General features: G+C 35.7%; 1 protein-coding gene across 3 annotated transcripts in view; it reads left to right on the top strand.

The window, feature by feature from the left end:
- The first annotated feature begins 210 nt into the window (after positions 1 to 210).
- LOC131690079 (thyroid adenoma-associated protein homolog) overlaps positions 211 to 14619 on the top strand; it is a 286463-nt gene continuing 272054 nt past the window's right edge. The window contains exons 1-7 of one of the 3 annotated variants that reach the window (XM_058975582.1): positions 211 to 295; positions 378 to 535; positions 599 to 669; positions 720 to 832; positions 890 to 1135; positions 1204 to 3055; positions 3111 to 4133. In XM_058975582.1, the coding sequence (XP_058831565.1) occupies positions 421 to 535; positions 599 to 669; positions 720 to 832; positions 890 to 1135; positions 1204 to 3055; positions 3111 to 4133 (3420 nt within the window). In that variant the 5' untranslated portion in view covers positions 211 to 295; positions 378 to 420. The other 2 variants (XM_058975580.1, XM_058975583.1) reach the window with 2 other exon arrangements.

Raw genomic sequence — 14619 nt, 5'->3', positions numbered from 1 at the left:
TCTACGTGTAGGAAAGTCTATTAAGTCTAACGACGCTGAATCTCTCTGGATAAAGGCTCGACACGTATATCGTTTGTTTACCATTTATCTGTCAGTGTCATTCCAATCGTGCGCGAGACCTGTCAATGGCCCTCGTTCCAGAAGGATTCGAAGCGATTTTCTTCGAATTGAGGGCTTTTGACAGGTCTCGTGCTCGATTGAAATGACACTTATAGATAAATAATAAGAATAAGATAGAGATGGTGAGTCTTTATCTAGAGGATTCAGCGTCTTTGAGTTTGTTTCTCCCTCCCTGGTATGAACGAGTATATTTTTCCAGTGTGTGATTTCCTGCGTAACTCTACTTTCTTGTGACTCTCGCTGATTTTTTAAAATAGGTAAACGAATGGCTTCAAATGCCAAGTGAAAACTATTGCCGAAATGAATGGGTTATCGTTACGAGTGTCATCAGTAAGAGGCAATGAAAATGTAAAAAAATATTCCGAAATGCGAATGGATTTATTAAAAGTGCCTTCATCATGTGTTTGCCAGTCTGGTTTGTATATTTGTTTAACCTCAACTTCGATGATCTGAAATGTAATTGACTGTGTGTTTACAGCAGACAACAAATTTATTTCTTCTTTGGCACAAGCAGCATCTGTTGATGAACAGATTAGGATACTAAAAGAGGTGAGCCCTTAAATACATTGCAGATGGTATACTAACAAATTTGTTTGTAGTATTCGGTTTTCATTTCAGACATGGAAAAATCTTTGCTTTCAAACGTTCAGACATTGGCAGATTTGTTTATGGAAGCGCCAATGAAACATGCTGCAAAAAATACTATCACTAAGTAACAGTATGAATTGTAATTCATTTTCAGATACTAATGAATAGTTCTACATTGCAGGTTTTTTAGCCAAATCACAATAGGAAGAGACATTGTGATATTAGGCTTGTCTAACACAATAAAAAGTAAATTGCAAAGCTACGACGGACAGCAAAAACAAACACTAGCTAGCCGTAACGCTATAATCAATAGCATCGGAAGTTGTTTCGACAACTTCAAAGTTGGTGTAGATGCTATTCGTAGTTGTTTGAATGACATCCTTTTATTTTTCAATAGATCGTTAGTGTTGTATTCTGAACAGCTAAGGTGTGATAGAAAAATTATGAACAAACTATGTAAAAATTTAAATAATCCCAAATCTGCAATTTTTTCAGCCAGAACATTTCTCCGTCAGACAAAAGTGAAATAAGTTTATTTATTCATTCAACAATTCGAGTAGTGATATCATGCTTCAATCAATTCTCGGCCATATTACGAAATACATACGAGGGCAAAAAAAATGTAGAGAAGGTGATTCTAATATGTTGGGATTTGCTAGACAATCCAGAGATTCCAATGGACACCAAAATCAATTGTGGAATATTGATAACAATGAATGCAAACCTGGAAGGACGATACTTACGGTTTACAGAGCGTATCTTTGTAGAGGAAAATTCCACAAAAAAACTTTGCCTGTTAAACGGAGTGATATGCACAATAGAAATAGATTTTTTCAATGATCCAGACTACAAAGGTTTCAGTATATGCTCAAACATTGCAAACATATTAAAAGAAATCTCGGAAGAAAATTCTGTTGAACCTAGCATAGTCCTCGGCGTAACAAGGAGTTTTTTGCAAATGACGAAAAAGCTATTATCTCTTCAAATCGAAGAGTATTTGAAACACGATAATCGAGAGCTGATCGAAATATTAGCTGTAAATTTAGGTTATTCACTATCACACCTAGATCACTACATGGACAGTGTACGGCATCTTTGCAAAGAGCTTCTGAAGCTCACGATTCAATTGGGAACCAAAGTTAATGAACAGTTGAACCACATTATCTACGATTATATTAGAAACGTTAACATCAATATCAACACGAAGTGTATTTTGATTAGTGCTATTTCTTCTATAGTGAAAGCAAAGGCTATTTTGCAAGCGATACCGAATGTTACAGAATTCCTGCTCAAATCGCTCATTGTTGACGATCACGCAAACGTAAATTTGCACGTGAATAATTGTTATGAATCGTTGATGATGTCTTATGGCTACGACGACAATAAGCGTGAATGGTTCAACAAATGGATAAATCCAATATTATTGGAAATAATTAAGAACGACAACAAATCGGAAATCAAGCAAACGTTATTCGATTTGATTCGCAAAGCGATTAAGTCATATCCGGAGATAGCGATTTGCTTGATTGACAGCGAAACCACGGTCAACTTTGGTCTAATATTAACATCTTTGGGAATAGCTAAGAAAAGCGGCCTGTTCGATAAAATTGAATCAAATGCCTTGAAATGGAAAAACCTGCTTCCCTACAGAGACATAAAGTTAGCTATGATATCAGCTGATGACTCAACAAGGATGTCAGCATTGCATTTACTTACTGAATATCACAAAAGCACTGAATTATTCACCAAAGAGGATCTTGAATGCATCCTGTTCTTTCTGGAGAACAATATAAATGTACACGCTCCATCCCTAAGGCAGAAGATCACATGCTACATGAAGAATGCTTTAAACCGACTGAAATCTGGTTTTCTGAGTATCATAAAAAAGTCGGACACTGATGGAAAGAGCCATTACTATTATGCTTTTGTGAAAAAGTTACACCACTTTTGCATAAACAATTTATTTATTGGTGCAAACTACAGCAGAAGGACCATTTCCTTCCAGATATTAATTCAGTTATTACAAATTGCTAGCTACATATTTTACGACGATGAAAACTCTAGCATGTGGGACGAAGATCAGATTCACAAACTACTTATAGCATTGAACGATAGCTATGAGGCAAACAAAGATCACTGTATGAGTGTACTTTTATATTGTCCAAAATTCTATTTTGAAAAATGCGACCAAATAATTAATTACGATATTGCTCGAATGCTGATGACAAGTATAAAACCAAACGATACATTAACTGCAGCGTACTATCTAGAATACTTGTGTTTCCTCAATACATATATTGAAGTACCAACAGTGTGCAGCGAGCCTTTTTCCTTAATTCAAACAAAGGTATGATTGTAAGATTGAGTTTCGGAAAGATGTTAATCAGTTAACAATTTTGCAGACATATAAAACGTTAGTATGGTGTAATCAAATTCTTCTACATGGTTTGCATATAGCCAAAGTGTCATTGCTTAGAGCAGCACGTGAAAATCCCATGTTTGGATCTTTAGCCTGCATACACCATCTGTTAAACAAACTCGATATAAAAGAAATCGCAAAATGCGATCTTTGGTTAAAATTTATTTCAAATCTAGTGTGTACCTGTCGAGAATTAATACAAGTTGTCTCAGTTGTGGTTAATAACTCTTCACCAGAAGGACATTTACCTAATGATTTTAGCGCAATTGAGGCGTATGGGTTCGATGAGGATGTGGAGATGCAATCTGGAGAGGAAGATGTTACAGAAGAATCCCATTCGAATTTTAGAACATCGCCACAAATGGTATTGTTATGCTCTTGGCGTACAGTAAAAGAAGTATCATTTATTCTGGGTGATGTAGTATTCAAAACGCCTGTAGCCATAAGTCAACTTTCCGTCGTCAATGAGAATCAAAATGACTGCGTCAGTTTAATTAGCTGTGATGAAATCATGCAAATTGGATCGATTTTTACAGAGCTCTTGTCAGAAACAAAACATCGAGGTGCTTTCGAACAAGCATACGTTGGCTTTTCAAAGCTATGTATTCGATTGTGGGGATCGCAGCACGTAGAGCAGCACCAATTGCCAATGAAATGGTTACAAGAGATGATATCTATGATCAATAGCGATAGCAACATTGACATCTGTAATAGCAAAATCAAATCGGATAAGATATGCTCTACACGAAGAAGTGCAGGTATGCCATATATGATGCAAGCTATTATCACATCCGAGCTACAAGTAAGCTCATCCAAAGGGCTTCAGTTTTCTATGAGAAAGCTTATTGAGCTTAGTCGCATCGGAACCACAGCAGAAACGCGAACGCACTCATTAAACATTTTAAGAGCACTCTTTCGCTCAACTGAGCTTGGTGATTCTATAGGGGAATTCGTGTCCGATGGAATTGAGTGCGCCATCAACGGTTATGATGCAGAATCGTGGTCGGTAAGTATACTTCGTGAATTTGTAGATATACCATAGGTATAAAAAAGCATAACAGACCGCACAGTCCATGGTTGACTAATATAACGCTAATATCTGCTTATTTGATCAGCCGCTTATTACGTAGGCGAACTAGTTAAACTATCGTAAAATATTATAGGAGAGTGATATCGATGTTGTAAAATATTTATCAATGGTTCGGTACGTGTTTGTTTCTATAAATTGAAAATTAAGTTATGTGAACAAGTTTGTTATGTAAATTGCAACGAATTGTCCAAGCTAAAATGGCTTCGGTGCAATAAATGTGAACTATGGACCAATTATGGGACGCAACTCTTTCTTTTCTTTTTATATGTTATTTTCTATTTAATTATATTGTTTTGTTTGCATTACATTTCTAGGTTAGTATATTGGAGTTATCACAAGTGATGACTTTGCATCCCAATTGTTTACATGATTAATTATTGTTAAGATATAATATGCTTTCGCAGTCAAAAGATTTTTTCAAACGGAAGTTTTAAACCCACTTGTCATGTGAATAAGAAGCTAAACAAATATTATAAACTAAAATGATAGCTAATCGTTGCAATTGGTGATTGTAACGATTTTTGTCGAAACATGCTTATAATACTGTTCGTCATAATTTCTAATGTTTCTATGTTTGCGAGTCTGTGCAACTCGTTTGTGCTAAGCCAGGGAGGATGTTTCAAAATTATTTTCAGAATTTTATTCCGAGTCCTTTGAAGCGTTTTCTTCGTTTTTTTGCATTACATTTCTAAATTAGTATATTGGGGTCAGCACAAGTGGTGACTTTTCATCCCAATTGTTCACATGATTCGGTTAATTATTGTTAAGATATAATTGCTTTCGCGGTCAAAAGATTTTTTTCAAAAGGAAGTTTTAAACCTACTTGTCATGTGAGTAAGAAGCTAAACAAATCTTATAAACTAACTTATAAACTAAAATGATAGCTAATCGTTGCAATTGGTGACTGTAACGATTTTTGTCGAAAAATGCTTATAATAGAGTAAAGCATGTCAAGTGATCCTAGAATTTTTCGCAAAATCACCGATCTTTATGAGGTATACTTTATTGTATAGGAATTATGGTGAATAGCTTTTGGTATAAATATATCGTTAAAACTCCTTTTTACATTTCTTATAAAAGAATGTTTAGTTTCCAAGATATGAATGTTTGAATGTGTAAAAATGGCGTTTTTCGCAGTTTTTTATCTGGTTATCTAGTTATCTGCCGAAATTTACAACATAGATTAACACTTTATATGTTTTTAGACAGCTTCAACGAATACCTTTCGAACAAGCTATAGATTGTTGAAACAAGCTATAGATTGTTGGACAATTATCAAAAGAGAAATTTAACATTAAATGCGGACGAAAGATTTTTATCATTTTCCATTGCCAGAAATATGACCAAAAACATGTAATCTATTATTAACGCCAAAACGGCTTATTTTATGTCAATAGTATTGCGCACTTCCCACCAACCTGGACTTCGCACTTTCAAAGTGCGAGTGATCAAACTGCTACTGAAAACTGCGAGCTGTCAATACACATGTATTTCAAGTGATAGAGATGGTACTTTCATAGACAGACCAGTCGAACTAACCAGTCTGTGAGAAGAATTTAATAGAAGAATAGTAAGTGCGCAGTGCTGTTAGAATCCAGTTTTTAGTGCCACAACCAATATCTTCGGAGAATTTAATGGAGGCAATACGCCCTTTCTTTTGGTATTGTGCTTTTGCTGACTAATCCCCCTATGAGTGAGATATTTTCACAAATTTTCTTGGAAGTGATTATATCGAAATGATGCCTTCAGCAAATTTGTAGCTCTTACTTTTGCGAATAACTTTACTGAAGGCTTCAAATATCTATTTTGAATACTTTAAAAGTTATGGCTTGTTGTTTGTGGATTACTCTTTGTCGCCTATTTATTGTTCAATATAGTAATAATCCATTGAAATAAGCCAAACATTATTTCGATAAATCGAATTTTGTATTTCATTTTTCTATCTACAACCGCTAGAAATAATCACCGAACACTTCCAAGTTGTCTGGAATGAACTTGATAACTTATCAGTGCAAAAATGTTCATTTGTGCGAACCTTCTGACTGCAATTTTTCTAACTTATAACCATCGGATCGATCTGAAACATCTCGGAAAAAGAATAGCGAAATAAATAACTCCAAGCAACGGCGTAGCCAAGAGAAGATTTTGGGGTTTAACACCATACAACCTCATTGTTCTCGCTCCCGTGCTTTACCATATTTTGCGTGTGTCGCAGATCAAGCTTTTTGCACTTTGGACGTGTAACGTTTCGTTGTGCATCGGAGGAAAACAGGTTTATCTTCGATTGGCCTTTCGAAAGATATGTTGCCATTTTTTGATTCCTTCTGAACCAGGCCCATTAACGGTGTTGAAAAGTAAAATGCATATTTCTGGGAAAGCTTTTGCTTCGCAATAGTGGAACCTTTTCAGGAATTCTTTCTGGAAGATAGGAATTTTACAGCTTACGGCGAACTGTTCTTGGACTTGCCACATTTTCAATTTGTGCTGTAGTAGTCCTGGATGACGCGAATGGATCAGATCTCGCTAATAATGCAATACAATGGTCAGCTGCTGTAGATGTTTTCTTGATTTTTTTTGCATGTTTCTTTTTTCAAAGGTTTTAAGGCATTTGTAACGAAGTTTTCGTAATGCCGAAGTGTATTCGCGATTTATTTATACGTCTTATCTTCTTTAACAAAATTTCTTAGCAAAACTCGTTCCACTTGAGTGCATTGAGATGGTCGACCCATTCTATAACAAATCATGGACTTATTCAACATTTAAATACATTTATTAGCACGCAGAACTTTACCAAATAAAACATAGAAAAAAAAATTGAGTAAAATAATAACCCGTTAATATATTTCACACACCTATTATATTGACCACACAAAAAACCTGCGGCAGTCTTGTTTTGCATCTTGACAAAGATGGCAAATGTAATCAGCGCCAACAACTAACTAGTAACTTGACAGATACCAATGCTTATGTGTGCGGTAGGTGTGATTGAGACTGCTGTGACTTGGTATGTGTAACTGAGAGAAAAACAAAATAATCTATCTCACACCTATTTCATTGGCCAGCAGTGTATGTGTGTGTATGTGGAAAAAAATGTGACCTCTGTTTCTCAGAGATGGCTGGACCGATTTGCACAAAGTTAGTCTCAAATGAAAGGTACAACCTTCCCATCGGTTGCTATTGAATTTTTTATTGATTGGACTTCCGGTTCTGGAGTTACGAGTTGAAGAGTGCAATCACACAGCAAATTCCCATATAAACTGAAATGAAAAATTTTCAAAATCAAATTTGTATTTTTGATGCCAAATGATTTTAAAATGCATGAAATATTGAGATGTTTGACAAAAATTGACTTTTTTGAACTTTGGTACATTTTTGCTTTTCTCATATAGAAAGGTTATGCAATCACTCTAAAAATCGTCAATCATACAGGCCCGGAGCGAGTATGCAGTGAGGGGTTGCTACTTTAAAATTAAAACTAGTTTAAAATTTCTTAACAAGTTGAAAATTTTCGGCAGGACCCGGATCTCCCGGATCTTTCTCCATGATCCGCCGCTGGTTTCAAGCGATGTTTCAGTATCACATAGTATCTCAAGATCGTGGCTGTCGATCCGTTGTATGTATGTGCAAATCGTACTGAACATGTAATATTCATTCCCATCATTGTATGGAACATAACCAGCCATGGAATCGTAGTCTGGACAAATGAGAAAAGCACAATTGCACCACTAGGTGGATTAAAACGGGTTTTTATTTTGGGAATGCGTCGAGTTGAGACGAAAACGTAATATGATTAATAACGAGGATAACACTTTCCGAATGTAGAGAGAAATTTATGAAAAATGACGATTTCCATTCGACTCTAGCAGGTCCTGATCGATTTTGATGAGAATTTGATTTTTGTTGTATGACCAATTATATGTATAGGTTAAATGTTCAAAAACAGTAATTTAAGGTCAAGATAGCATCATTTTGAAACCGCCAATTTCGGAGGTTTAGTGTCTTTGATGAGTTTTACAAACGTTAAACAGCGCATCATTTGATAAAATAATTTTGACGGTATATCGTCCAAGAAGTATTTATGGTGAATTTTCTCAGGTTAATATTCATGACTACAATAAAGTCTCAAGAAATTCGCTAAAGACACGAACTCTGTTACTATTTTCTGAAAAATTAATTCTGCATAATTTTAAAACTTAAAAAATTACGGTTTCGGAATTATGCCGTTTGGACAGTAAGATCGATTTTCACCAAACCCGCACCAAACCGAATTTCTGGCTACGCCGCTGACTTCAAGTAAGTAAAAACAAAATCGTTCTATACTCATTCACAAGAAACTTCTTCGAATGCTGAATATCTATTATAATACATTGAAACCCCGATTTTATCAGGCAAATATGAACATATGTTTGATGGGCTCTAGCAGACGAACAAGCCTGAATTCGAGTATATCCTTTTTTGAGTATGTTTTCCTTATCACGAAGATGGAAATATAATAAAATAAAAAGTTCATCATAATCAGAAATAGTTATCAGGCTACATCAAGGGACGGGAAGAATATTTTAACAGCTTCAGTTTATTATAAAGAAAAAAATTGCCCGATTTAGTCAATGTCCCCATTTTGTCAGCCTAAAATACACCATGAGACTGATAAAAATGGGTCTTTATTGTATGTATTATTCACTGTGTTTCACATTAATAGGTACATTTCATTTTTGGGAATTTTTTATTGCATCAAACTACAACAATTTCAGGTAGTTTTCAAGGGGTTACTTTATAGACTTCTTTAAAAATTTGGCGAACCTATTCCAATTCGTATACCAATTAATTGGTATAATTAAGGGTTTATATGTTGTAAATATAGAAAATACTGAAATTTTCAGCTTTTTTCCTACACAATATTACGAAAGCTTATTAAACAATTTTTCCTAATAAGTTTGTGAAAATTATAAACTATTTGAAATTTTTTAATAGTTTTATTTTTTATTTAACTGTGATTTTTTGATAAATAGTGACCATCACTTCACAACGTAGTCTATTTTTCATGACTTGCGATGAGCACGATCTCTCGAATTGCTGAACTGAAAATTATGGAATAGAAATTAATTTTTAGTATTCTTTACAGATTTAACTCGCCGCGCAGATAGCTCTGAATTAAACCCGCTGGTGCCCTAAGACGATTTCGCTAGGTTTTTAGAGCACTGTGCACCCAGTGCATTAACCCTTAAATGCGCAATGTTGTTTTAAAGCAACATTGCAAAAACCATCTCAAAATTATCGTAGCAACATATTAAAACCGTGAGACGATTTTCAGAAAATTTGAAAAAAATTGGTTTGCGCCTTTAAGGGTTAACGCAAGTGACGGAAGGTTATCGAAAAGTTTCGTGAAAATGAAAATTCCAGTAATGATGATTTTCCCAAACGATTCGTTTTCGAGAGGTTTATTTGTTCTTTGGCATTAAAATTAGCGATAATAATTTAAATCAAGGATAGGGGAATTGTAAGAAAAACCGACACTGAGGGTAAAACCGACACCCCACTACTTTTCCTAGAAATCAAATTTTTATTCATTTCATAATGATACATTATTATTAGTACGTTTATGTAGAGCATTTGAAGAAAAATTGGATTTACGTTAGTGCGCCAAAAACATACGACAGCAGCGTTCATACTCGTCTGGATGTAAAATTTCGTTGGTAGATTTTAAGGTTTTAACCGAACAAAAGCTTTTCAAATCACCCCATTTTTCAGTACCTATTATTATCGGCCTTTCCTATGATCAACTAGGTGCATTGAAGACGAGGTTGAGAAATTCAATATTTTTAATTGCTTTTATAAAAAAATGGGCGCTGTTGGGGTAAAACCGACACCCTTTGGTTAGGGTAAAACCGACACACTGTTAAGATGGTTGTTTTTACTTGCGATTCATTACAAAAGGCTGGCGATCTTTGTGACACTTCAGTTACACTATTAGCACACTATAGTAATAGCTGAAATACACAGAAATACTTTTATTGTGTTTATTTCTTATAAGTCTCTTTAAAAATCAAAAATTGGAATTTTTGCTTATCTGATTCTATCGAAGCTTTTGCTGTTTCTGCAAAAAGCTCATCAAACCGAATTTCTAGTGTTCTCTTGGTTTCTCATAGACGAACTTTATCACAATGAGACAATGATATTATGTATACCCCAATAGATCGTTGATAATCAGAGTCCGAAAAATCAAATCTGAAAAAGGTAGTTTTACTAAGAAGTGTGTGTGTCACTTATAAGTGAATGAATCCAATTAGCAGAACGTAGAACGCTTGCAAATCTTCTCTTACGAAATAAAATGACACTGGAGGTTGCAATGATGTGCGCAAGGATTATTTGGAAATACTCATATCTATAAATAATCCTATAGCATAAAATACTCTTATTTATAGTACTACGCTTTCGAACTTTCTTCCCCTCACTACATGATGAAGCAATAAAAAGCTCATATTTTGCATCATACATACTCACACTTTATTAATCACGCATATATCTAATTTTTAATAATGATAAAGATTTTAATAAAGTGTAGAGAAAATAAATTAAAGGGGGTGTCGATCTTACCTCTATAGGGTGTCGGTTTTACCCGCACTGCCTATAAAAAGTCACTTTGTTTTTCAAGCTTTACAACCAATAATTTTTAATGAAATTAATTTTTCGAAGAGCTGAAAAAATTAAGTCTTGTTAAGAATTTTTTGAAGAAGAATTGTGCATTAAAATTATAATTTTATTGGTTTTGTGGCAACTTACAAAAAGTGTTAAGCTTAAGGTGTCGGTTTTAACCATAATTCCCCTACTACTGGAAAGTCAACTTTAGAAAAAGTCGATGTCGAAGTAAAATTTGGAACTATGCACGCATGCACTTCAGAGATAGCGTGATATGGGACCATTCATAAATTACGTAACGCTTTTAGGGGGGAGGGGGTTCGACAAGTTGTTACATATTGTGACATAGGGGGAGGGGGAGAAAGTTAGATCGTTACGTAACATGTTTTCACCGAAGAAAAAAAAATTTTTCAAGGAATTTGTTACGTAATAGGGGAGGGGGGGATAAAGAAATCTGTGACAATTTGTTACATGGGGGAGAGGGGAGTCAATTTTGGGCAATTTTTGCGTTACGTAATTTATGAATGGTCCCTATCAGGTGCTGCGATTTTATTTCAACGCTTTTTTGTGAAAAGGGCGATACTTACAAATGTAAACATAAGGCTTTTTTCATACACGCGAATGAGGGCTTGAAACGCAACAAATTTACCTAAAAATTTGGATTCTACGATATTTCTTTCTTAAACTACAGCAAAAAATACAACGGGCGAAACTGTATTTTTGTTTGTTTATTTAAAGTTTCGCCCTCCGCGCCCCATGCAAACAAACAGAGCGATACTTTTTTTGCTAGCAGTTTAGAGGCGAAACTGTGATTTTCGTATTTTTTAGGATTATCAGCTGTAAATAGTAACAATGATCGCTATTGAAAAAACCCAGACGAAATCGGTGGTGTAAAACGGTAGTTATTGTAAAAAAACGTAAGGGCGATACTTCAATGCTGATAGGTGGGACCGAAAAAGTAAACAATCGCCAAAGGGGCGATACTATCATTTTGTCAATTTCAATAGCCAAAAACAAATTTTAATTTAATCATTTTAAATACTTTATGAAGTTTTAGGTTTCGATCACTGAATCATGCAATCTAGGATGTAAAAAATACAATAGTTCTTAAATAGGAAATAAAACCAAGTCTGGAAATAGATTCGAGTGTGTATCTTCGTCACGAGCGGTTGACTCTCGTAGCGCTCCCTTCGCGTCGGTTAATTTTAATCATTTACGGCACAGTTTACTGCCTTTTGGTTATCGAAAGTGTGAATAACGATGCAATTTAACGAAAATACAAAGTGAAGTGGCTTATAAAAGCATTTTTCGACTGACGCGAGGTGTGACAGTTTGTGAAAATCTAATTTCGGCAAATGAAAAAAAATCTTTTCCTCGCATTACGGGCCGTCGATTCCCGATGCAAGGACAGTAAAAGTACACAGAAAACATCTAGAAACACAGTGTACTTTCTAAAAATAGTGAAAAATGGTTTTTCAGAAAATAAAATTCGATTCGAAAAGTGAAAAAATACGGCGATAAGAAAATTTGACATTCAAATAATTGGTGTTTCACCAGCGACTAACGACTACCAGGTGTCGCCCCAAAATTCTTCACCTGAAAAATAGGTGGCAAACCAGCCGATCGGTGCTCAGTTAATTTCGTCCGCGTCCCTTGTCACCTATTTTTAATTGGGTGTTTCATCGGCGGTGCTATCTTTGAATATGAGCCGCCTTGGATATTCAACTGTTTTTATTGCTTTCTTATTTTATTGCAAATGAGTAGAGGTTTTGATTCTTTTATATTCGGGATTGCAGATATTTTGTCGCATGTAAATTTTGGGCGTTCGTTGATGTGATGGCACTGAAAAAAACACGTATCCGCCGGTCGGCTAACTTTTCTTTGGACTGAGCAAACTAATTTCTATGTTTGGGGTTTGTTTTACCAACGAGGGAACTGATCCACAGAACATTCAATGTGCTTAGGGAAAACACATGGCCTTATTTGAGTGGAATGATGACTTCAATCATGTATAATGTTTGAGAATTGACAATTCGCGAGAGGGATCGGGGACCGGTTGGCCTTATATCCGCACGAAGAATAAGTGTTTTTCTGTCATGTTCATTGGTTAGCGTTCAATTCTATCTCATGCTACCACGCGAGTCTGGGTCTATTGATGACATTTGGTCCGTGGACAGGCGACGACTGAGTGCTGTTGGCCTTCTGCCGGTGGTGGCAGAGTGAGGGGGTGCGAGCGGATCTGGCCGGAAAGACAATACCGTAAAGACGAATTGTTGTTCGGGGGTTGGCTCCAATGGGACTTTGATTTGACTGGTGTCGATGATCGCGGGTCGATGCGTACTGAAGGTTCGATGCATCTGTTTTGGTGATCTTGCAAGTCTAATTTCAAGTTCCGTTATTGGTAACAGGCCCGTGCATCAGGTTAACGATTTCCCTTCAATGTTCGATATAATCCTTCGTATACGTGTTCACAAACAATCCAATAAGGAAAATAGGAAATACTTTCGTTGATTTATAACATCTCGAACTATCATAACTCTTTGTCTGTATAACGTGTTATCACGCGGTAGTTTGCAACCCAAAAATATATCGTAGAGACGGAATAGCAAAATTAGTCCAAATAATGTCGCAATAAATAGTGATCCGGCCCATTACGCAGATAAGATTAGCTTTTCTAGGCAATACTCCCACGGTCGGCTGTGTGGGGTTGGAAGCGAATCCTAGACCCTATTCCCTTCCAAACCACTAACTCCGCGACACCTATGGAAGAGTCTGATGAACCTTCTGTATAAGATTCCGCATTTTATTCAAACGATCGCCGGGTAAAATCAGCACCGACACGATAGAAACCACGAACAAATTCGTCGTGTGATTGAATATTATTAAAAAATATAAGCAGTGCTCCTTAAAGACGGCTATCCGGAGTTCAAGGTGCTCATTTTGCTAATCGTATTAATACAACAAATGATAAATTTCCCAAATTCTCGGCAGCCGGCTGCCCAGAGCAATTATTACATGATAACGCTACTGACACATTTACTAACAACTCTCCCCTTCCCGTGATACATGTGGAGATGCAGAGGATTCCTCGGTCTCTAGTAGCAACATGTACCGGACTAACATTCCTTCCTTTCCCAGAAGATCTGCATTCGGACTTAGCCGGCGTCGGTATTGATCAGCATGCAGGGATCAGAATAGATTGTACAATGTGGCTCATCATGTTATTCCCAAGCATGTTGTTCCAATGAACATTTTGCAACCTAATTTGGTTCTGGTCAATAACGGAGTAGCAACTACGGGCGATCTCTTATGCTTATGCTTATGCTTAAATAAAACCAAGTCTGGAAATATTCACTGTTGATTTTTTTTGCATGGTGTCAATGCTAGTATCGGTTTTGTTCAAGAAAAAGTGTTGATTTCTTAGTTCTCAGTCGCGTTAGAAATTTGAGTAAAGTATAAACTTCAAATCGATTCAAAAAACAATGGGTGGGTAATGTCAGAGACATAACCGGAGTGAAGTAGAATACACTTGGTTATACAAATGCTACAATTTTGACTATCTTCTGACAGGTTGTATTAAAAGCAGTTATTTCTAATGGAAATACCGGAATATCGATACACGTACATCCAAATCTAAAATATTCAAATATATTCATCTATATGGTAATCCTAAAAAGAGCATTTAATGAATGTTATTGTAAATTGAATCATTACACGAAACTGTCAACAAATCACACAAATGATAACTTTATATTTCGTGCCATTC

The sequence above is a fragment of the Topomyia yanbarensis genome, chromosome 3, assembly GCF_030247195.1.
Source record: "Topomyia yanbarensis strain Yona2022 chromosome 3, ASM3024719v1, whole genome shotgun sequence".
Lineage (NCBI taxonomy): Eukaryota > Metazoa > Arthropoda > Insecta > Diptera > Culicidae > Topomyia > Topomyia yanbarensis.
Note: the sequence above shows the minus strand (reverse complement) of the source record. Positions and strands in the feature narration are given on the sequence as shown.